Source organism: Rhea americana, unplaced genomic scaffold (genome assembly GCF_003343005.1).
Source record: "Rhea americana isolate MKP2758 unplaced genomic scaffold, rheAme1 scaffold_178, whole genome shotgun sequence".
In the NCBI taxonomy this organism is placed as follows: domain Eukaryota; kingdom Metazoa; phylum Chordata; class Aves; order Rheiformes; family Rheidae; genus Rhea; species Rhea americana.
Window position 1 is genome coordinate 958257 of NW_028185905.1, and position 25530 is coordinate 983786.

At 35.5% G+C, this 25530-nt stretch overlaps 1 protein-coding gene across 1 annotated transcript in view; it reads right to left on the reverse strand.

Moving 5' to 3' along the window:
- Positions 1-25530, reverse strand: part of CTDSPL2 (CTD small phosphatase like 2) — a 47198-nt gene that overhangs the window by 6861 nt on the left and 14807 nt on the right. Inside the window, exons 2-10 of the mRNA XM_085301528.1 lie at positions 19685-19893; positions 15285-15423; positions 12931-13080; positions 12223-12438; positions 10931-11009; positions 10547-10658; positions 9593-9679; positions 373-435; positions 199-278 (exon numbers count right to left, since the gene is read on the reverse strand). Coding sequence (XP_085157654.1) covers positions 199-278; positions 373-435; positions 9593-9679; positions 10547-10658; positions 10931-11009; positions 12223-12438; positions 12931-13080; positions 15285-15423; positions 19685-19870 — 1112 coding nt within the window. The 5' untranslated portion in view covers positions 19871-19893. The remainder of the gene's footprint in view (positions 1-198; positions 279-372; positions 436-9592; positions 9680-10546; positions 10659-10930; positions 11010-12222; positions 12439-12930; positions 13081-15284; positions 15424-19684; positions 19894-25530) is intronic.

A 25530-nucleotide genomic window follows, 5' to 3' on the forward strand; every position in this document is an offset into this window, starting at 1 on the left:
CACCAAGACAATAGTTCAATCACTTCATTTCATTTTTCTTTCACTCTTAGACTAGATATGACCACAAGAAATCAGTTTAGTGAGACACCCTGCAACAAAGAACATGTCATATTGTCATATTCAATTTCTTCATTACATTTGTTAGGAAAACTAATTTGATTGTTTACAACAGGTATGTTCACAATTTTTTATTTTTACCTGACCAGTTGCTTTTTAGGGTCTAGTATGTTCAGTAACTTGTCTGCATACACCTTCTTAGAAGCAGTAAAAAGAATGATCTAGATTAAAGAGGGAAAAAGTAATTATTTTAGATATAAATATGTGAATATAATGTAAAAAGAAAATTCAAAGGTAGCATCTAATTCTTCTTACCTCATAAATCTGAGACATACGTTCCAGGAATTCTCTGAAGAATGGCCTTAATCGGACATAAACCTGAAGCAGAAATGGACTTTATTAATAATTCAAAATACTTTTGCTATCACCTGTGCTAATTACCGGTTTATAAAGATTTAGTCRATCAACATTATGAATGAAGTAAGCAGCAAATAGGAATTACCCACACAATAATAACTTAACAAAAAAAAATTAAATTAGCTTGCAACTGCTGACAAAGCACCTATAAGTAAAAGAGTAAGATGATAAAAACAGGCTGGAAATTTTTACTGGAAAAATTTATTCAGTTAGAAATCATTTAAATTAAAATATAAAAGCTCGACAATCTCTAAGAAAAAGAAACTGTCTGCTTGGACTGAATAATTTGAATCTGCTTTGACCAGTTGGGCAGCATCATTCATACAAGATAGTGTGTTCCAGCATATAAGCTAAGCAGTCTTCTCATTAACTTTCTTCCACTAAGAACTAAACAGTGAATATGGGAGTGTCAGAAGTAGTAAAAAAACAGTTGGCTTCAGCTCTTTCCAAAGTTCCATTAATTTGAGCACCACCAGCAAAGAACTGCACTCATGTATAAACAATTCCCTATAAGTAACTGTAGACTCAAGAGAAGAGATACAAAAAGAGAAGAGACTTCTGCATCTCTAACTCAAAATATAAGACTTAGYCTTACACAGAAAAATCTAGATAAATCTATAGCTTGGGACCAATGACTCAAAATTAAGGGAGATTTGACAGTACATATCAAGGGCTATTCTTCTACTCCTGCAGTAGAGTATTTTTAAATTTCTATTTTTTGTTTGAAAATATACATAAAATTTATTTCACAGATGGAAACCTAATGAAGTTACACATTACAATCTCAACTGTCACATCTTGAATCTTTTAGACTATCTGGAAGTCAGATTTTATACATGTATTCCTYAGACCCACAAGAAAACTTAGAGGTCTCTTGTACTAATGACCTTGTAGTACTGGAATTTACTGTGAGCAAAGATCAAGTTCTATGATAACCAAGTAGGATGTGAGATACTGATACTAAATTCAGTGAAATAATGAGGCTATAACATGCAAAACTAATACTGGTGTTTAGCACGCCGAGTTCCTTCACCTCTCAGTTTTCATCCATGTTGTGGCTGCAGCTTGATGCAAAGCRTCTACACCGCGCTTACAAGCTGATGGACTACTGGGCTCAGCCCATGCCAGCTCAATCCACCCGATTGTAAACGAAGACTTGGGCCTGCGCTAGCTTTGACAAGCACGCTCTGATTTATCCATTTCAGGCCCTGGAGAACTATCAACCTGTACTTGAGGGTGTACTAACTTAAACGAAGACCCTTTGTGGTCTTTGGCACAYATTTGGGCTTGACCTTAACCAACAGTGAAAATGCATGCTAAGGGGTGAAAATGACCATCTTATTCTCYGCTTACCTTTCTTTTTGTTTCAGGGTTTGCCCATATATCAAATAAAATGCTTTTGAGAAAAGTATCATTAAAATATCCAGAAAGAAGAGGGAATATATTGACCTTACTTTAATTTAAACCAAGTTCATTTCAGATTTAAATTGACCTGAAGCAATTTACTTTTAAATCAAAGCAAGTCTCCACAAAGGATCTGTATTTTAACTGTAACTGAGTTGTATGAAATTTCTATGTGGACACAACCAAAATGACCAGAAGGAAAGGAAAAGGGAATAATTTAAGTGAATACAGTTTCACATTGTCAGTACATGCTGGAATAGATCTCAGTCCTTTAATGGAAGCATACACAATGAAAATCTCACTATTTAGCTTAAAATTTAGTAAGGCTCTTATTTATTCCTTTTTAAAAGTGTCTGAAGTTCTGACTTAATTTTACAGAGTGACCAGTTACTATAGTAGTGTTTACATTTGCAGTTTTTCTAGACTAAGAATAATAATCAAAAGCATACAGTCTTATCACATCTGGTAACAAAGCCATTATTTCTAACACAGGAAGATACATTCACTGACTATGCAAACAACGTCTACTTCCTTTCTCATTTTGGCAACCCACAGTGTGAGGCAGTAAAGAATTATCCCTCAGATTGGCTATCAAGAATGGTTTGGAGAGACCATAGGCTGTGCTTGATAGGTTTCTGGGCTGCATTTATCCAAGATACTACTGAAAAGCCAACTTTCTAAATACAGAGTTGACAAGTGTGTCTTTACACCRTATGTCTCCTGACGGCAGTAAAATCTTTGTGAAAATGACATATCATTTTACGACAAGGTAATGAAGTTTTCTTCAAAGACTAGATGAGGTATTTATCTTACCACAATAATAAACCTAATGAATTAACTCAGAGCCACCAGGTGACCAGATGCTAAGTAACATTCAAGTTATCTGTGGTGGTAAATTCAGTGTAAACTGTTCATTTTGAATGTCTTTTCTGTATACAGTAAGCATATAATACAGCCAACATCCTCCTTAGTTGAAACATAGAGTTTCAAGGGAAGGTAACAACTTTTATGTATTTTTGTAGCTTTCCTTTTGAGAAAATCACAAAAGAGGATATCAACATAAATTCTTCAAAGCAGATATCAATGATCTTTGTGATCAATATTGTTTCTACTCATTTCTCCCAGAGTTGATATGGTATTTCACAGTAGAAAGGGAGTGTCAGAAACTTGGAGGTACAAGTGATGAAATATTTTTATTTGCAGATGCCAAACGGTTTATTCTGTTCATGTGATTTTCCTGAGTAAATATTTACTTATTGGGACCTAAAGCTTACTCTTCAAAAATAAAGTCAGTCACAGAAAGGATATCAATGTTTTCACTGCATATGAGATAATAATTCTGCATATGAGATAATAATTGGAAATACGAGTGGATAAGAAGGATGATGTTTGGTTTTAAGGCTTCTTCAAGAGCCTTCAAATTAACATGTCTGTTCTGTTACAGAAGAAACACAGATGTCACTTCAGAAACAGTCTCCTCCATAACATCTCCTCTACAAACTCTCCTGGCAACCAAAGGAATAAGCTAAGGTATCTGTGAATATTTCAAGTGTCACTAATATAAAGAAAAGCATTTGCTTTTAAGTTACTGTTCCTTTTATATCTGKATTGAATCATATAGATCATAATGGCCAGTTTAAAGAATTTTAAATCACATTTGAATAAATCAGAGAATAGTTATGGCTTCCTCAATAAAAGGAAGTTTGGGTTCCTCAGGCATACATGCTTTTTCTGTTTTGTTTCTCTGAATTTGTTTCGTTTGTAGATAATTGTGTTCTCTTTGTAATGTGTTCTATTTTAGRTTACTGACATGGACTTGTAAGTGTGCATCTATTTTAAAATAAAGTKGTCAAATTATTTTCTTTCTCTGAAAAGTTCATATGTAAATGCACGCAAGAAATCCAGGGAAAATAATGTCTTTTCAGAATATGTATTTCTAACTACGCTTTATATCATAGAATCATAGAATCAGTAAGGTTGGAAGGGACCTCTGGAGATCATCTAGTCCAACCTCTCCGCTCAGCAGGGTCACCTAGAGCATGTTAGACAGGRTTGCATCCAGGCGGCCTTGAATATCTCCAGAGAAGGAGACTCCACATCCTCTCCGGGCAACCTGTGCCAGGGCTCTGTCAYTCTCACAGTGAAGAAATTCCCCCTCGCATTCAGGCAGAACTTCCTGTGCTTCAATTTCTGCCCATTGCGTCTTGTCCTGACATACGGGGCAACTGAAAAGAGTTTGGCCCCGTCCCCTGGACACCCTCCCTTCAGGTACTTGTACACATTGGTAAGATCCCCCCTCAGTCTTCTCTTCCCCAGGCTGAAGAGGCCCAGCTCTCRCAGCCATTCCTCAYAGGGCAGGTGCTCCAGCCCTCTGATCATCCTCATAGCCCTATGCTGGACTCTCTCCAGTAGCTCCATGTCCCTCTTGTACTGGGGAGCCCTGAACTGGACACAGGACTCAAGATGAGGCTTCAGCAAGACTGAGTAGAGGGGCAGGATCACCTCCCTCGACCTGCTGGCAACACTCTTCCTAATGCACCCCAGGATACCATTGGTCTTATATATTCATATATATATATATATATATATATATATGTATGAATACACACACACACACACATATATACATGTACAATTTAAATAACATCCTCAATGGCAGATTCACTGATTTGTTTTTACTGTTTTGTGAGACTCCGGCACAACATAAGACAACTATAATATTAGAGCCAGTTAAGATGAGTTGACACAGAACTTTGGGTAACCAAAACAGAGGGAATAGGTAACCAAAGTAGAGCAAATTACAGCAAAAAATATCCCCTTTTCCCTCTCTACCTCTTCCTCCCCTTCCTTTTGCACCTTTGCTTTTTCTTCCTAACAGTTGTGTCAGCATTCCAAGTTTCTCCCTTTCCTTCTCAAGTCCAAACTTCAGCATAACTCTGGCAAATATTCACTTTGTTCCCTTCCATCTGCAGCCTTACTTATCTCCTCTCCTTATTTTCCTCTACTGCCTGATTCCACTGCATACACAAATTCTAATACCCCATCACTTCCCACTCCTGCTCTCTCTGTTGACATCTAATATGAAAGATAACTTTGTAAAAATACATATATCTAAGCCTAATAATTTTTGCCATTTTAATAACTGAAAGTCTATTTGTCCACAGAGATATATGACATCACCTACTTCAAAGTGACTCACACAAACTGCCATAAATACATAAGAAAAGCCACCTAAAATCTTTCCCTCAGAATGATCACCATATCCCATTACTTCAATGGCACTAAAATATGAATGTTCAAAATCAATATGGTCATTCAAATCTGTCATAATGCCCAACTATTGCTACTTAAAATGCTCTGAGGAAAGTTGGTGCATAAGGCAGACAGCAACACCAACCTGAGAGCAGTAGTTTTGAAAGTAGTTTTACATGGCATTCTGCATGTATTTTAAATGGTATTCTTTACAMTGTTGTACTAACTTTCAGTATCTGTTAAATGAGAAACTCCTAGCTTATTAAAAATCAATAACCCATTAATCCTAACAAAACCTATACTCAAAGATATAGTAGACACAAATTTTCAATGATTTCTTATTATACAAGAAGTTTGAGATCTGTTTTGGGAAAAAAACTGTCACAGACAAAAAAAAATTCTTAAAAGAAACATTTTTCAATTAATTTTCACTTCTGATATTTTTACATGCAACTTCCCAAAATGTGTTCAATTTTCAAAAAAACCACAACATTTTAGTTCTTGGAAGGAATTATTATTCCTTTTATGAATTAAAAAAAAAGATATGTATTCCATTTAGTGTGAAAATCTATGAAATTGCAATAATTAATTTCAATATACCTGTAATAAACCTGTATACCTCAGGACTTTACTAGCATTCTATAAGGTGAAAAACAAAGACACATGGGTTAACTTGCCAATGGGAAGCTACACTGACGCCCTACACTTCCAAAATAAGCCCTTACTGCAACACGGCAAGGCCCCTTGCCTGGTCCAGCTGCCTCCATGCACCCCATCCGACGTCATGGTCAACAGTATCAAGCTAACCTGCTCCTAGTCTTACCTGGAAAAGCCTTGACATGGTTTGCTGCCAGGGAGTTGGGTTTGCAGACAGCCTTAGTTCAGACTGCATGGGACAAGTACGATGCACGGAGCTGGGTCCTGGGAACGTGTGGGGCTGCTCCTGACCTGGCAGCAGCCTGGACTTGCCAGCTAACCAAGCCAGACTCATTTCTGACTGGACCCTGCAGTAAGCGCCTGGAGATAACTGTCTTAAAATCATCTTATAACCACACCGAGGTACCTGAACCTTAGCCGTCCCTGGTTCTTCAGGAGGAGGTTCTACTGAACTAAAAGTCAGTCTTTCCAAGCTCAGACCGGGTTTCCTTGTGGGTGCTGCCCAAGATACACTTTACATGATGGCTTTACAGATCCAGAGATGGYAGCTCTGCTGCTACGTCAGAGAAACCCACAGACCTGGGTTCCATTAGAAACGAGAACCAGAATTCACAAGTGTTTTTGCCTCATTCCACTGTGGTAACAAAATAAAGAATCTAAGCAGTCTTTGGCTACAATGAGATGGAATCTGTGTAAGGCTATATTTGGTAACCTACAACTGACCTACGTAGTTCTAGAGCACCTTTCAAGGACCACAAAGACCAAAATGAATTATGCAGTGATAGATCAATAAGGACATATTTCAACTCAAGAACTGAGTGAACACATCYGCATTTTGATTAAGGCCTACTTGTGAATGGAAGCTATCCTTTGAACAGAATAGGGGGCGAGATGATCTCATGTCTGGGACTTGATGCCTTCACAGCAACAGAAACAAAATATGATGAAAACCTCTTAACTGAGTAAAAAGATAAATTTTATAATAAGAAAAACATCTCAATGTAAAGCATTAAAATAGTACAAACAGCATAAAATCTAAGATCTGCAGCTGAGGAGTTCAAGATTTATTCCTGCTTTCYAGGTAGATGCAAGATAGCATTTAACAGACATTCTAAGAAAACTTCAACTTTGCAAAGAGTTTATTTTTACAAAGACTTAACCACTGGCAAAATTTAGAGATTTCTCAATGAAGGAAATACACACAAATGAACTAACTCATTTTTTCAAAACTCTGAAGTAGGCAAGCACAACTGTACCCATTTTACAGAAATCGGGACAGCATGCTCTGAGTGACTTATCCAAAGGTTAAAAATTGCACGTTAGTGCTGGAATGGCATTGTAACTTTTAAGTTTCTAGAACACTGTGCTAAGCACATAAATTAAATGGTTCTTTTCTTCTGCACAATTTATCATAGGTTGCATGAATTAACTTAAAAACAAACAAATGCTATTTTTAGAAACTTTTCTTAACAACAAATCTTCACTTGCAGTCACTGAAACAAACAGCAACAGAGCTGAGTTCCTGTACTTGAAAAGYTGTTACTTGACTCATAGGGCAATGGAATTTAGGTATTTTGTATTAAACCTTTTAGAATCTAAGTCAATCTGATTCTTACTGTTGCAGTATACTATTACGGCCAGTTCTGAAGTATCTTTCTGAAAAAGTGTCAAGTTTATTATCACACTATTAACACCAAGAATACWGGTTTGATATCTTCAGATCGGTAGGAATATTGAAATGCTATGAACTCAGGTTCGCATTTGCATTATTAGTCAGATTTAATGTGAAAAGAATAAGACATTCAGTAGGAAAATGAGCACTGAGCTCAGTTACTCWTTCTTAGAAAAGATAATATATTACTATTTTTCATGTAGATTTTCCAGAAATACTAGAAAGTATTAGATATTTTCATACTAATAAGTAACATCTTCAGAAATGTATCTTTTACATCAGRTATTGTTTTCAGTGAGTTGTATTATGCAATAGTTTATAGATAGTAACTTGCTGACTTCTACTCTGCTCAGACAGCTTAGTGTCTGCTTCCCATTGCCAGCTGAAATGACTTTCAAAATGAAATATGGAGAWGTGAAATTAATACAGGATTACACCAGAGGGGGTGGTCATTGACAAGCAAAAATAACACATTTCAAAAGGTGCAAAATAGCTAATCATTGATTAAGAGCACTAAAAAGGGTATATCAACAAAATTCTGTTCAACTTTTATCACAGGAAGATTAYTTATCTTCTTGTATATAATAACCTAGTTGAACATGAATTTAATTGTATCCTTAAAATATTTAAATGTCTTGCTTATTACCCGTGGCTTAGTAAGAGGTGGAAGTTTATTAAGTTGTAAAGTCTAAATAGAATACAGTGATCAGGACAGTGCGCTCAGAGACAGCGGCTAACTTTCTCAAGCCTGTAAGAAGTTACGGTTCCTTGGCAATTCTAGGCTTGAGAGCTAAGAGAAAACTTATCTAGGACTTGCACAATCACTTCACTGTATCAAGGACTATATAGACTTATGCACAATGCTGTTAAATAAAGATTTAGAAATCTCATAAGTCACCCTTTCCATTGTCTTCAGTTCCTGAAGGTAAAACCCTCGTTGGATCTCAGCTACTCTCATTCAGACACACATCACTAAAAGGACCACAGTTACAGACAGAAAATACTCAAATCATACTGAGATCTTTTAAGAGAAGAAAGGGGAAAAAAAGAAGCTTTAGTCTTTCTGATTCTGTTAGCAGAGGCAAGAACCTCCAAAGAATTAACTCTAAGGCTCCTTTTAATTTCAGCCTGCAGGAAACTAAGCGTGGCCGTCACCAAATAAGAGATAAGAAACCCATGTTTAAAAAATTATTTCAGCTTTTCAAATTCCAAGGGTTTTTATACGCAACAGTGAAGAAAAACATTTTTAAAATCACGAAAAATACCTGGACAAGTGTCCTTTTAAGGTGCCTGATGACTGGCTCATTCTCCAAAGATACTACAGTGGGGTCCATTATCGTGCGAACTACATGGTGGGGAAGCTGTTGCTACTCCCAGGTACATCACACAAAAGGACCTGAGAACAACAGCCTGGGTCAGTGCAGCATCTTTGGCAGTTGCTGGAAGAGAGCTCCTCCTTCCCATGCTTGTTCCTCTAGGGTATGTCAATGTAAAACACACATAACTAAGAATACCTCCTGATGCAGAACAAAAAACTAACAATCTAGCAGTCTCCACAAGACAATCAGAAATCACTCTAATCACCAAGCAGATTCTGGGACTAAGGAGGTAGAACTGTCACTGGCAAAGGGTACAGCAAGACTAAACACTCTAGACAGAAGCTAGTTAATGTCAGGCTCTGAAGAGGTCTTCTTTATAGAAAGAAATGATCAACCAGTGCGGATTGTTGCACCCCACAAAGGGAAGAAAGGTAACAGTCCATGAGAGGCTGTCCTGGGAAACGACACTAGACAACTTTCAGGGTTCCTGCCTCCACCTGCTGGTAAGGAGAAAGGCTACTGCTGAAGATTGCTGCTACAAAGATCATTTACACTTTCTTAGATATGAACGCTTACAATTTGAATTAGTGACCAACATTACCACATTGTGGAAATAAACAGGGCTCCACAGTATTTCTAATACAGGAAAATCCACCTTGCAGAATTTGATATCTGCAGTTTATAACCCAGACAGCTGTTAAAATGCCAGACAGGATTTCTCTCTCTTTACACAAGATGATAGACATATAAACAGCAAGAATTTGTATGTTAAACAAAACAAAAAGGTATATATTTTTCTACGCATGCCAATTACCTGGTAAATTACATCTTGAAAAAGGACTGGAAAAGTGAGTGCAGCATCTTCTAATTCATTTAGACTACAGTGCACTAACGTTTCATCCTATTAAAAAATTTAAAAAATAATATTAAAGTAAGAAAAAATTGTGAAAAGAATGTTGAAAACAGAAGTAGATGTTTGCATTTAAGGTAAGTTTATTTAGTTTGCAATTTGTTTTGTGCAACTGGTCAAGATTTGCAGAAGAGCTCTAAGAAAGAATTACACATTTAATTATTCCAGCAGTTTCTGAAGAATTTCACTAAGGATTGCGTGCTAGTGGTAAAATTACCAGAAGATATTTTAATTTTGTAGGCCATCCTGTCATTCAGATCAAATCTACATCCATCTATCCATTCATAGGATCACTGGAGGACATGCCAATTTATATTGCTCACGACAAAGTAGTGTTCCTGACATTATTAGCTATGTCTGAAGCATCCTTCAAAATAGAGAGTGATTAAAGAAATGATTCTAAAGAGAAATGTATTTTCCAAGAGTCCTAAAGAAAATGAATTTATTTGTGMCCTCTGAAAATAAGAATGTCCTAAAATTAAAAGATTAATTCTCTGTCAGTTTTGACACAAGTCCATGTGAAGCTGAATTTCCATATTTATTATACCACAATTTTTTTTCACAACATTTTAGGAAAGCTGTATGGGGACAGGTAACTCTTTTTTCAAGCTGATGAAAAATTTTGTTTTTGAAGCAATATGTGAAATATTTAACAAATACATGAAGCATTCTATTTTTGCTACTATTAAATACATTTTTATATAGAACATCTTTAACATAAACCATCATGAAAATTTTAATATTCAACAAGGTCTTTTTGTTTAAAGACAACATTACTAATTTCAGCAACAAACAAAATCAATTTAGTGCTACTTAACTCTCCCCCTAATTTTGATACGTGTGTATAAACATATTTACCAAATCTAGAACTAATGAGAATTCTGGTGTGCTTCTCGTTTTCAGTGGAAGGGCTGGCTTCCTGTTAAGTTGTTCTTCTGTTAGTGGTGGAACATGTTTGATGAAATAATATCTGAAAAGAATACCGATTTAGTTGTAGAAATGTATGTACATTAGTTGGTGATGTTGTAACCCAGCTAAGTACTTTTAAGTATTAAGGCTACACAAGAAATTAATAATTTAAATTGAAGAAGGAAATACTACAATATCAATACACATTTTTTTTTAAGAGCTTTCAGAATTCATTAATATAATATAAGAAAATGTATCAACTCAAATAAAGATTTCTTAAACCAATACCCCAAATGATCAATTTAGTATTTCAGTACAAATATTAACACTTACGGATCAAAGACTTCCCAGTCTTCTTCATAGGTGGCTTCTGCATGAGCTGATGAGTAGCCACTGTCTGGAGATACTGGTGCTAAAATTCAATGAAAATGACCAAAACAAAAAATAAAACAAAAAAAMCCACAAGAGCTAGTCTTATTAGAGCAGTTTTTAAAAGTGAAAATTTGCACTTGATATAGCAGTGCTTCAAACAACAGTGRAAAAGTCCCCCTTCAGCCCTGCTCTAGCAATGCCCCATGTTTCAGCTGAAATGGGCTACATAGCTTCTCACAAAACTATCTGACAGCTTGATGTCACGTCATCCCACAGTACTTCATGTTCTGGCCAAAGTGGAAGCGCCCCTATTACACAGCAAGGCATCCACACAACCTGCGATGATGTGAACAACCTGGATGCACACTCCAGTCACACCACCAGCTGATCTCATCATCTGCTAGGATGTTTTTGTCACGCAAGGAACACCTGTTGGTTGTGTGACGGAAGAGTAACAGGGAAAATGGGAAGTAGGAAGTTAACTCTAAGAAGCAAGCATGATTCATTCAGTCTGCAGCTCACTCTCACCTCATGTCTGAGGAGCCCTTCCAGGAAAAGGCCCCAGGGAATCAGCTGCAGACTGACTGTGCTGATCGGGAGGTCTGTATTGGACCTGTGGATCACACAACAGCCACCTTACTTGGGGCAAAATTTACTCCCTTGATAGGAGACCTCATAAACCTAAGTACTACTTAAATACCAAAATTTTGAGGGTCTAAATAACTGTTAGTAATTTGATGCTGGCCTTTCACAAAGAGGTGAGGCTGAATTTTAGGGATACAATTTTTTGGACAAAAAGTGTSGTGAATCTTTTGAAGAAAACTGGAAAATGAATGCAAGATCTGTATTTCTTACTGACCTCACCATGCTGTTTTATTACAAGAAACCAAAATGTTGCAAATTTCTCTTTTGTAATGAACAAATCAAAGGCATGCATTCCTAATGCAAGCAGAGATAAGTGGCTTAAATATTAATAAAGATGCCATACTGCTGGAATCACTGTTTTAAACTGAACAAATTTTACAGAGATCAACTCAGTTATATTAGAAATGGATTAGACCTGCCTGCAAAAACTGTCTTTGGTGTATAAAAGAGATTTGTCTACTAAACATTAAAATCAGTATTACTATTTTTTGGCATGCCTAAGCAAGTATGATATATTTATTTATACAAAATGCTAGTAGCATYTTCCTAAGAGTCCAAATTACGTACAGCTTCAAGATTTGAATTGAAGGAAAACACACATTTCTTACCTGTAAGTGGTGGCAGATCACGATCATTTGTTTCCTCCACTTCTTCTAAACCATTGTTGACAGTAGATCTGACCTGCACTGCCTGGCTAGTATAAGCTGCTCCATTGGTTGATGTTGCAGTACTTGTAGTAATCTCATCTACCTGTTCCATATCAAGCTGTTTGACTATTTCTTCAGCTTCAACAGCTTGTCCTGGAGAATCTGATCCTGATGTTCCTGAATTAAGATTTCAATAAACGCTTGGTCATTACCTTTAAGATGAGTTACCTATCAGAGTACTATAGTCATTATTAAACCTAAACAAAATATGTTTCAGAACAACTGTAGATGGCTTTATTTGATTCAGGTTACAAAAAAAAAAAAAAAAAAAAAAAGACTATGACAAATGTGTTTGGGATAAAGAACTCTGCACCAGTTTTTCATTTTTTTTAATAAAAGGTACAGTGCTTATACCTGGAAAGAAATGTACTAATGAATATAAAAATTTATTAAAGAGCCACCCTTATAAGAATTAGGAAGGAGGCCTTTTTTTTCTGACAGCAGTAACTCTTAGTCTCTAAATCAGAAGGAAAAGTATACTGTTACCTAAAAATAGCTTTTTTCCTAAAAAAGAAAAAAAAAAAAAAAAAAGAAAAAAAAGAAAAAAAAGAAAAAAAAGAAAAAAAAGGTCCTAGTTTTAACATTATTGACTTTTAAATTCATACTTACCATTTTTATTTGCTGGTGAGAAAAAATTGAAGACGGGAGAAAATATGGTGCCCAGTAACGTAGTTCGTGGGGGACTTCCAGTAGCAGGATTATCTTCTAATTTCCCATTTTGCTTTACATGTTGGTTTGTCATTTCATAACTTCCAGCTTCTGTAAAAGAAAAAGCATGAAGTGTAGTAGAATGCTTCTGTTTTTCAGAGTTACAAACTCTCTTTTATTATCATCGCCATTATAGGAAACATCACTGTTGCTCATAATTCTCCTTGATAGGCAGATAAATTGAGTATTTCATTAAACTAGGAATTCAGTATCAACATAAAAACAAGATGCTAATTTTCCACACTGTCTTAAGCAATCACTTTAAATTCACAAGCAATAGTTGTTATAAAAAGTAAGTTATACTTTAACAAATAATAGTTAATAGTAAGTTTAATAATAAGTTTAAATCCTTTAAATAGGCTTGATGATGGAAGACAGACTTTCAGATGCTGTGCGCCCTTCACAACAAACAGATGTCAGTGTCAGTGGGACTCCAGYAGACTGAAACAGGAAAAGGTGTCAGTGGAACTCCAACAGCTGAACCTCTAGACTTCCAAAATCAAGTCCATAGTTAGTTGTTTTGCATATATATGTGTGTGTATATATACATATACACACACACATACATACACAGACACACACATAAATCTGAATTAAAATAATTAGTTTATTATYATAGATAACAAAAGATGTGGAATTAAATAAATCTTCATATTGCAATTAACAGAATACACAACAAGATTTTCTATAAATGTGCACATACGCTAATGTACCTCCTAGATCTAAAATTGTTGTCTCATGGGTGAAATAAAAGACATAATTCTGAAGCTGGAATGAAAGAGAAGTTATGTACTAAACAGTAACAAGTCTTTGAGATGTCTGTCCATATGGAATTAAGCGAATGTATTTTGTGCACATGAGCTGAGAACCTTTTTGTCAGCTGAGCCTGATGGAGCTGCACCAAGTACTTCACACATCTTAGCATTCTTAYACAAAACATGGGCTGTGCCAGCTGCAACTCAGTGCCCTTACTATTACTGAATATCTTAACTAAGAACTTCATATTACTGTAACAATAAAATGGGTTGAGTGTGGTCTATGTGCATACCTCGAAGAACTTTGGTTAAGTAAATAGCCTCTCTTCCTTCTTCGAGCACTGTCTGCATGCATCCCACTACAAGTGAGTGAATATCCATTCTCTCTCCAGGAGGCAAAAAGTCTTAACAAACAGTAGCCCATACTGGAAAAGAGGATTCCCCTGAAGTCATGTGACATGGACATCCTTATACATCCTTGTAACCATCTGACAACAGTCAAACAGGTTAACTTCCTCACACTGTAATCTCACCATCACTGAAGTCACTAACCTGGACCTCTGTTATCTACATAGTTACCAGTTTTACAAATTTTGTGGGAACATAAAATTGCTAAGATCTCCACCTCACTGACTAACTTGGTTGGAACTAGCCAATGTATTTCAAAGCTAATGGGAGAATGGAGAATGAAGGAATACAGACAGCACAATCACATAAGTCTTGTTTCCTTAGGCAAAAAGTCTAATGAAAGTTTAAGTTAGGTTTAGAAGCACTGTTTACACTATTAATGTAATTGAATGTTTTATCTAATACTTGAAGTATCTGTGTGTGTCCTGACTAGCTACTCAGAAAATAATTTTCACAATGAGGTGGTTGGATGACCTTTAAAGGTCCTTWCCAACCTAAATTTTTCTATGATTCTGTGATAGAAACCTGTCTATGACTTTGAGAAGTGCTTTTAATATCTAAGGATACCTGGTTACTTCCACAAAGGTCCTATGTTACATTTCTTGGAGAGACTCACAGAATCATAGAATTGGTAAGGTTGGAAGTGACCTCTGGTGATCATCTAGTCCAACCCTCAAACKAGTGGCCTGTATGGGGACYGAATCCGCGACCCTGGCATTATTAGCACCATGCTGAAGAAATATATCACTCATTTGTAAGAAAATGGAAAATGAGCTAAATCAAGTAACAATTATCATTGGCTTATTGGAAAAAAAATAGTTAAATTAGTTCCAAAATAGCTAGTTATTGTCCCATACCYAAATTGTTCATACAAAGATAAAATGTTATTTCTCAAATATGTCCACTGTAGCTTGTATTCATAGTCTTGGAGATCTTATTTTGCTATGATTAGCTCAGCCTTGCTCTCACTGAGGTCAATCACAAACTCTTAATAATCCTCCACCACTGAAAAAATGTCCTTTATTAGTAAACAGCTGTAAGTACTGAATCACCATTCAACTGTAATAACATATGATTAGAATATTTACAGACCTCCATTTACTTGACTTTTCCGTCTTACTCGAGAGATCTGTTTATTAGGCTTTTCTCCTGTTTGAGGTGTGGATGTAATCAAGTTGTTATCTATATCCCGTTCAATTCTACTTCTTTTTGCAGGATTTTCTCTTTCTTCCTTAAAACAGAAAAGGAGGAAAAAAAGAAATATACTGAAAAGTGCCTCTTTTTTCCACTAAATACCACCAGGTGATGTTAGCTGTTAGGGAAAGCTCCATAAAAGATCCATATCCACTTCCAGACAAACAATATGCAACTCATACCTGGCCAGCTGGAATTTTAAATTCATTTAAATTGACACAACTCAAGGTAAGCAGCAGAGTACTAGGAAACAACACTGTACTTGGAATTTTTGTTGTAGAAAAACTGTAAATATTATTTTACTGGATAACTGATTTATAAACATTTAAGTACTGAGGAACTAGAGAAACAYAGAAATACAACAACTAAAATTATCTGAAACCTGATTTCTCTGCTTGTTAAGATACACAAGAAGTAAACTGCACATCCAGTATAAATTTTTCCATAAATCTCCCTATGTAGTTTGCTGAACTGTATATAAATATAATACTTGCTAATATTTAATCCATATCGGATACTATCTGACAAAATTGAGAACTTAAAAATGTTAAAAGCAAGGGTTATAACCCAGTTATTCTTCTTACCTTTAAGTAAATGACTGTTCTCCTGTGTGGCACTTACATGAATGATTTAGCTCTTGTAGAACCAGATATTTTTGCATATTTTTTGTGCATGAGTGTATGTGTAGGCATACATATTTAAGACAGATTTCTCCCYCTTTTTCCCAAAAGCACTTACTACATCTTAATAAAATAGCAACCTAAAATCTAAAGCATGACCTTTTGGAGTACATTGAAATGTGAAGTGTGAGACAATGCAAAATAAATAGAAGTAAATATCAAAATAACAACAAGGCCACGGAGCACATTGAAGTTAATTAAAATTTCAATTTTAGAATTACCATAGTACCTTTCTGCAGCAGTGGTTTTCAAATCTTTAAAACGAAAAGGGAAATCAGTTTGCTTGCTCCAGAAAAAAGCATGCAGATCCTTTAGTAAAATTAATTTAAAGCCCACGCTAAGACTAAATTAGCTAAAAGAAGTACTAGAAAGCACAGGAATGCACTGACATCCGTATCAGAATACAATGCACGGGAACACCAGTGGTCCCCAAAGCATCCTAATGGCAGTATCTTCTTGACCAACAATCTTTGTGAGAACAATCAAATTCCTATCACTTACAATTAATTTTATTGTACATACAACAAATTCATATAATCAGAGAAGACAGATGGCTCACTGAACTGATAAAAGAACAGTACGGTATTTCATTTTCTATATCATTAATTCAAATTCAACACTGAAAAAAATAAGAGTATTAACTTCTTAAAGCAATTCATTTGCCTTTAAATAATGAACGTGCTTCACTCTGCTTTATGGGAGACAGGTGTAGAATCATTACAAAACTCACGATGAGAACAGGAAATCAGGCTGACAGTATAAGCAGAACACAAAGAATTCAGTAAATCTGGAGCCTGAACTGCCCTTTCATCTTAGAAGTGTTCCTCCAGAGGAGGATCTATCAAGGAAYTGTGGGAAAGCTCACACTGCTGTGTCCTCCTTGTACTACCTCTGTGAAAAAAAGGACTTTAGTCTCCAAGACTGCCAATCTTGCACCTCTGAAGTGCATTACATTCATTAAAAAAGCTAGAAATCAAACTGCAGRCATCTTTTCGCAAAACAAAACAACAACAACAAAAGCCAAAACTCTACTATTTCTAAAAAAATGTTTGACAAAAAAGGAAACAAAACAAACAATGGACAGGACTACAAGAAAAACAAACAATCAATGAGTAAGACTTGGAGCAATAATAAACATTTCTGTGATGTGAACATAAATCAGTAGATAAGAGGAGGCCTGACAATATCACAAACCACAGTATCAGAGTTCAAGTGGCTTGTTAATAGAATTCAAAGATGAAATTACATAAAACTCTTGTTCTACTTGACTTATATGCTGAAGATTTTATTGCAAACGTATATAATAAATATATTTGTATAATTAGTTATATTTGAATTATATCTATTCAGTTCAATATAACCAATTATCATCARTAATTGTGCCATAAGGAACATGGCAATGTCACACCAACATGCATGCTTTGTTAGCTTTTTGTTTGTTTTCACAAATGATACCCATATTAATGAATAGCCTAAACTGACACTACAAGTAATGACAACACTTGCTAAGTCAATGTAATTTATCATACTGCTAGAACTCAAAAATCAAAAAAGATCAGAGTATCTTACAGCAGCAAGTTCTACAATATTTCCATTTTTAAAACTTAMAAATTGAAATAGTACTTCCTGAACTTATATGTGCATCTGTTTTTGTAGTATTATTAGATCATCATTTTGTTACTCTGATTCTGGTATTTTCTTTAAACACTAATTTGTATTTCATACTAATGTTGACTTGAATGGGGGTTGTGAGTCAGCAAAAGACTCAAGATCAGCCCTGTCATCATCCACACTTCAATAGCGACATCTTAGTTTCTTATCTTCTCTAACTGATTATCTCTAATGTTTTTTTAGGTTTTGTTTGTTTAAGGAATATTCCTAGTAAGCCATCTTTAAAATATCTGTTAACTGAATTAAGACTGTCATCAAAATCGGCGTATTTTAAAGTTGTATCTTGGTATGAATACATCCGTTGCCATAAATCCATAGAATCTCATTCCTGATTTGGATTTTAACATACCCATAAACGAACTACTATGTAAGGTATACACATAGCCTATCTCTAAGAGTTCTGCTGTTCCCATGGCAACCACAAGACTACTTTGTTAAGTCATTAGCGCTTTGGAAGATAGCCCAGCAGTATCAATATCATGCCATGTTAATGCCACTGGAACCACTCCAAGTCTTGCTACAGACACAGGAGAGGACATGAAAGGAAATATGAGAAAAATGTGGACATTTTACACTGAAAAACCTGTCCAGAAAAAAAAAAGAACAACATGTAATTCAAATTTGTGGGAGAGGAAGAGAACAGGGGAAGGAAGAAAGTTAACAAAATCTTGGAAAACAAAACAAAAACAGAAATATTTCTCTTATCTTAAAATTCCAATGTAAAATGTTTTGCTTAGATTTCAGCATTTTGTTGCAGTGGTTTTGCAGTCAAAATGTTGCACTATTGTGCTGTATTACAGATGCTAGAATGTAACATAGATTAATTGTCCTAGTTTAATGAAACACAAAAGGTAAGCAGTTTGAACCATTTACTTTTACTGAACTATTTCATTATCTSTATCTCTATACTTCAACGACAGAAATGAACACATGCTATTCAAGATTAAATTTCACTATTTTTTTGACAATTTAAGAATACACTGTTACTTTAATTAAAATTATTTTGACTACAGCTTGTTAAGATTTGTTCAATATTTAAACAACAAAAAATGATTCTGATTTTAAATCATAATTCTTTTTTACCATATAGTTCATCTGAGGTATGTTTTAATATTATCACAACTTCTTACATATTCTTTAAAATTTACAGTTACATTATTTCAATATCTGGATTGTTGGGAGTAAGTAAAGGAGTTTTTTGGACTATTTATAGGAAAAAAAAGGTTTCTGAAGCAATTGAAAGATTACATTCAGCCTATCAAAGTAATATATATGATTCTCAAAACATATTTTCAATGGGTTTTAAAATGTGAAGATTAGTATAGTTCAGATTTCTGTCTGGATCAAGACAGAARAGATTTAGCCCTGACAATGTTTAAATTTGATCCACTAGGTGGGGGCAACATTCACTGCAGTAATGCACTGTGTAGTCGTATCAATTCCAAGACAGTTGAGTATGTTACTTTCAACCTTTCTTGATTGTTGGAATCCTACAAAATTTCCAACAGGAATGCTAAAAATATACAATAAAATTATGCTTACAGACTTGCTTTTCTTAGTTCCCTGTATAGATAATTCCAAATTCAAAAGAATCCTTGAACCAGAACATAAAAATACACTGAATTTACTATTCAACATTTTCACAAAGAAATACCTTAGTAATAAATCCTATAATTTATTGGATTGTTTTAAATATATCTACAGTTGACTCCAGTAGGGTTTGCTAGTTTGTGTGGGCTTTTATTTATTTATTTATTTATTTAAACATCCATTATCTGGCAAAACTATCATAGGCACTTCTGGCTTTCCAATTATTTACAAAAACATTGTGCTTCCAAAGGAACATCAACCTTTTACATGCTTTTATTTATCCTTAGTAAAAGTATTTTTATCAAATTTAAGTGAATATGACTCAACAGAAAAATAAAAGAAACCAATGAGGTGTACCTTGGGTGTACTTCCTTTAATAAACTTTTTGATTGAAGACAATAAGCCAGTTTCATTTTTCTGTGGTTTTCCTCCGCCAACAGGTAAGCTCTCTTCCACCTCTGAATGTTTCCTCTTTGCCCTCAAAGCACGTTGCGTGTGAATTTGATTTGACTGCTGAGAAGCTTTCCGCGTTCTCAGCCTCATTTTCCTGTGTACCACATGTAAAGCTACAAATGGAAGAAACAAGAACACTAAGTCATTGGATAAATTTATTAAGTTTCAGATCATGAATTCAAAAAATTATATAATATTGACACTGTGCTGATGCACTGAGCTTTTACATCCACACACACACCCCACACACATACATATGGCTTAATTTAAATGAAGGAGAAAAGCTATTTAAGTTAAGGCATATCATTGGCAAAAGAACAAATGAATATAAGCTATCCAAGAATACATTTAAGCATTAGATCAATGAGGTTTTTGCATAACCTTCCAGTCAGAGTAGTGGGAGCAAAAAAATCTAACTGCTTTTAAGATGAAAAGGATTGTATGGTGCCTGTTGTCTTCAGCATCAAATGACTGACTCAGTGACCTAGGCAGTCCTTTCCAGTCCTGTGTTCCTTAAAATACTTTATTTTAGGGCTCTACATCACATTTGGGATAAGGTATAAATCTAAATTGGTGTCAAGTGTTCACAGAATAAGAAATCATAAATAAGACTATGCATTAAATATGGGTGAGGATATAGACATTCAACAAAGGAACCCAAGATTGATCTTCAATACAACTGTATTTGGGAATAAAATTATACCGGAGAAAGACTCATGCAAGAGCAGAGTGAAAAGCCATTCCAGAGAATATGTCCCATTAATCTCCAACCTTCACTTGGACTGCTGGTACACTTAAATTTGCACATAAATAAAATTGCTTTTCTGGATTGAGGCATACACCTTCTTCAGCTGACTGACGCTCATACTTGAGTTGACCTGAATGGGACTACTCGTGCTTAAAATTATGCATGTGCTGGATCAGGAGCAGAGAAAGTAGCAACAAAATTCATTTGAGATGTAATGCACAGAAATACTGCTAAGAGAGTAGTGAGTATTTCCTAGTTTAAGTCACAACATTAAGCAAGATTACAAAAAGGAAAAGCATATGCTTATCCTATAATGTGATATGCATCATAACACATTATAGGATTCAATATACTATATATATATAAAAAACATGTCATATTTGCTTTAATTGCTGATGAACAGGGGATTTTATACACACTTGTTCAGCATTCTCCATCAGTACTTAATACAACAACTACTACAGAATGGAAAAAGCCAAGTTGAGATTTTTAAATGACTGTAGTAATTATGAAAACAGTAGACTGACATTTGAGATTTAAGGAAAAAAAAACAGGAACCGTAGCCTAAATTTATAAAAATTGGTTCCTTACAATCTTGCACCCTCTAGTAACAGAAGCATTARAATTTAAAGTTCATAGGAGTACGCTTTTCCATTAACACTTACAATAAAACCTGCATTTAGTTTAGAAGAATATACTGTATGTCAAAAAAGTAATGCATGGAAATAATGAAGAAAATAAATATTTTAATCTAATTTTCTATTCCTATTCCTTGCCACTACAAAAATAAATAAAAATACCATTTTTATACAAAAATCTAAAATAAGTACACATTACCAGAAGTTACACCTTGACTCTTCTTTCTCATGAATTGCCGCCAGTTTAATATTATTTTTGTGATTTATGGCAGAAAGAATTCACAGCAATAGACATATGCTCCTACTATACTTCTATATAAATTAGAAGGACCGACCTAGTTGTAATATTTAAGAAATTATCAAACATTAATTCACTTAATGGCCCAAATGTACCTTAAAATATATCAAGTATTTTTACTTCAGAAATATTCAGGGAAGCATTGTTTTTATCAACTTTTTGTGGGTTAAAAAGTTTTTTAGGTTAGCATGAATTATCAAAATTTTATTTATACTGATGACAGAAAAATGGACTATTACAGTTATGATTTGTCAGTGTTGTTTTATGTAGGAGATGAATTAATTCACAACACTGGCAGGAAATTAAGCCTGAGACAAAAAATGACCATTTAAACTTTTAAACCAAATAGTTTATATGTATCAATGCTTCAAGTTAAATAGTTAGCAATTTATTGGAATGAAGYTAGAGAAAAATAACATTGTTTTGCCACATTAAAAATATTCTTACAGCTCTCTGAGAAGCTTCATSGAAGTCCACCCATGCTTTTAAATGAGAATTTTATTAGCAGTATTATCAACCTGTTGAAGAATTATTTTTTTCCTGAAAGTGGCCTCAGATTTGGTTATAAGCCCCCAAATTCTTTAATCTGTTTATTCCAAGAAGACATGTTAGGCCACAGGCAGCAATCTCCAGGACAGCGAAGGGGGCAGAGCGGGAGCACAGACAGCAGCCGTGAACACTGCAGCCATCCCAGCTTCCACTGGTTTCAAGTGGGCATCATCAGCCACAGCACGTGAGGCTCCTTCACGTCTCCTACACCCTAAACAGACTGCCCCATGCCATCCAGAATGGCTAAACATTTTGGTTTGCAATCACTCCTGGCCTGCCAGGGGCCCCTGGAAGCCTGGCACAGRACTAGAGGAAAGAGGCAACCCACCTCCTCGCAGGCCTGGTAGGCACTCCGCTGTTAGAGAAACAGGCAACCGAGACATTGGGAAGTCAAGAAGTGGTGAAAGTGGAAGAAAAACAAAAAGACATATGAGAAAAGAAACAAGAGTATGCAATGATTASAGCAAAGTTATCAAAGGTACCAGAATCTGAATTTTATTTGAAATTAAGGTATGGTATAAGATTATAGCATGAGAGATCCTAGAGGTTTGCTCCTGCTCCCTCCTCCTTTCTTTCCCACACRCTAATGCCAGAATTTGTCTGCCTCCTCAGAGACCAGGTTAGCTCACTGAGCTAATCAGAAAAAAGAAAGAATTTTTATGCCAGTTTAATCAGTTTCTAAAGGGAACCAATGAACGTCCATGCAACAGAGCAGGYGTGCAGCTGGGCTTGGCCCTCCTGCTTCCAGCTTGCACTGGTGCTCCCGGTCTGCCCCGGGTGCCCATCCCACCCCTGCTTGCAGTGTAGGATGCCCTGCGTTTCCGCAGAGTCCAACCCTGCTCACAGTCCATGCTGACAGGCAACGTTGTGCTACACAAAAGCAAGTAAAAAAAATAAACAAAGCAGGACCAGTGTTGCCTGTGGAACTTAAACTGGCTCTTGCATTCATAAGCTATACAGCGTAATTTTTAATGACAAGTATATATTCAAAAAGGGCAAATTAAGGGTGAATGGACAACCTTAGTTTCAGCACTTCCTAACTTTTTAAGCACTCTTTTGTAATCTAATTTTTTTTTAACACAACTTAAACAGAGGTTAAGTGCTTAGGAAATTCCTCATGAATTGTAAAGGAAAATCCTAGTGTAAGACACCACTAGCTGTTGATGTTGGTCAAGCAGTAAAAGAATAAAATCATCTAACACTTCATATTTGAATTTCCACAGGCTCTTGGCAAGGTCTTTCACTGAAAGAAACTAAGTTATCAAATAACTAGAAAGGTCCTCTCATGGGTGACAAATTGTTTAAGACAGAAAATGAAGAGGAGGAACAAACAGGTGAAGAGAGACATTCAGTGGCCCATCCAAAGATCTGTGTGAGGACCTGCTCAGGTTTTCTTGTTTAAAAATATTCACATATTATCTCACAAAATGTGCAAACAGTGAGGAGGCAAAGTCTAGAGACGATTCAGAACCGGTTAAAAAATTAAAAACTAAAAGTGAACAAAAAGTCACAGAAGATCGTAACATACAAATGATTATGCAATAAAAAGGCAGATGAAATTCATGTACAAGAAAATGTAACTAATTATTCAGACATAATTAGTGCTGAGGAAAATGATCTTGGAGATTCTCCTTGCTGCCACAGAATGGACTTCTGCTTTGAGAACCTGTGAGCTGTACCATGACCGGGAACACCTCTGAGCCCATGGCCCCTGAAGGGATTTCTGAGCTGCAGTCCCCAGCGTTGTAGAGTTAAGTCAGAACAGAGGCTGGCCCACAGGACCTTCTAGTCCTTTTCCTGTAGCAACAGATCCTGACACRTGGTGGGAGGGTCACACAGGTAAAAGAACAGACTGCGGTATCTATACTGAGGTATAGATGCTTCCACAGTAGATGACTAGCTAGATGTCACTCAGCCTACTGAACTGAAACACTTGGGAAAGCTGAACAGACTTTTAGGAGAGAGGTCGAAAAGATGGACCATGCGAAGCTGGGAGTGTCTAGTGGCTGCACTCCAGAGTACTCACTGTGATACAAGAAGAGCGCAGGATTCAAGGTGGCCCTAATGTCTCAGAGCAAACAGGTATATAGCAGATGTGTGTGTGCACACGTATGTGCGTGAAACCAAGCAAGAGGCAAGCACTACGGAATGCAATCAACCATACCAACTGCAGTCCAGGAATTCTCTGATCTTCATGACATCTGCCAATGTCATCCTCCAGCATATGGAGAGAGTACTCTAMTTCTAAACACCAAACTTTTCGCCTGAGCACAGCTGTTCTTAAACTTTTTCTGTACAATAATGCTTTTTAGGCATTCAAATTATGGTAAATGAGAATCTCAAGTTAATCTAATTACAGAAACTGACTTCTCAGTCAAGAGTGCAATGAGCTCTCTGGAAAGAGTGTATTTCACAAAATTCAAATATTCAGCAATTCCTAACATACATATATGCATATGCTTATATACTCAAAAAATTAGATTCTTAATTCTCAATTATCTAGTTCAAGAAACTCTGAAAAGCAAGAAGAGAGTAACAGCTCACTATCTCAAATTTTTGATTGACAATGGATAACTATTTATCATGGTGAACTAGGAGTTAAGTAAATGAACAATAAAAATATAATGGAATTTAGTACATTCAAAGATGTAAACTCCATTTATTAAAACATGTTATTTATACATTTTGAAAAACTGGCAAACATCCTAAAATATGACTTACAATTCGGCAGTCAAAAATATTCTGGTGAGAAATCACTGACTGACATTAAGTGAGCACAAATTAAACAAAATTATGCTAAAAACAAATGTTTGTATAAAGAATTAGAAAAATAGCTGTAAAACAYAGAAAGAAGGTTGATACTGGCAGAATTCCAATTTGAGAACAAAAATATTACTTAAAATGGCTATTCTACAAGTTACCAAATCTTTTCTAGAATAGCAACAAAAATTAAATAGACAAAGCAGGAACCAATATAATGTTTTTCAATTTGTGTATGTATTTATCCAGCAAGGAACCATTCAACTCATCTGTACACTATTGCCAGAGAGTTCTTTGGCTTATTTCACATCCTGGGTATCAAGCCTCAAGTTATAAATAGCTCTAATGGACTTAGCAACAGTCACTTACAATCCTCTCAGTGACAGAAGTTTGCTTTTCTAATGCTTGATACATTTGGCAGTGTGCAGTTTTTACTTGAATTCTATTTGTGTTTCTTTTCGGAAGCAAGCCTAAAACTATAATACTTAACATAGTCAAAATAATCAAGTCTAAACATGTACATGAGTTTTCTTCCTTACACACTTACTATCCAAATTTCAGCATAGTATGAAAGTCAACTAAGAATCTGACTAAACTACTGTAGAACTAAACATTTTGCTTAGCCACATTTAGTTAAGACTTATTTATATTGCTATCATGTTTGCATCCAGCAGGTAAATTAAGACCAACGTCAAAACCGTTCTACAGTTCATTGCACGTGGGATTACACTAAACAATTCCAAGGAATTTCTATACT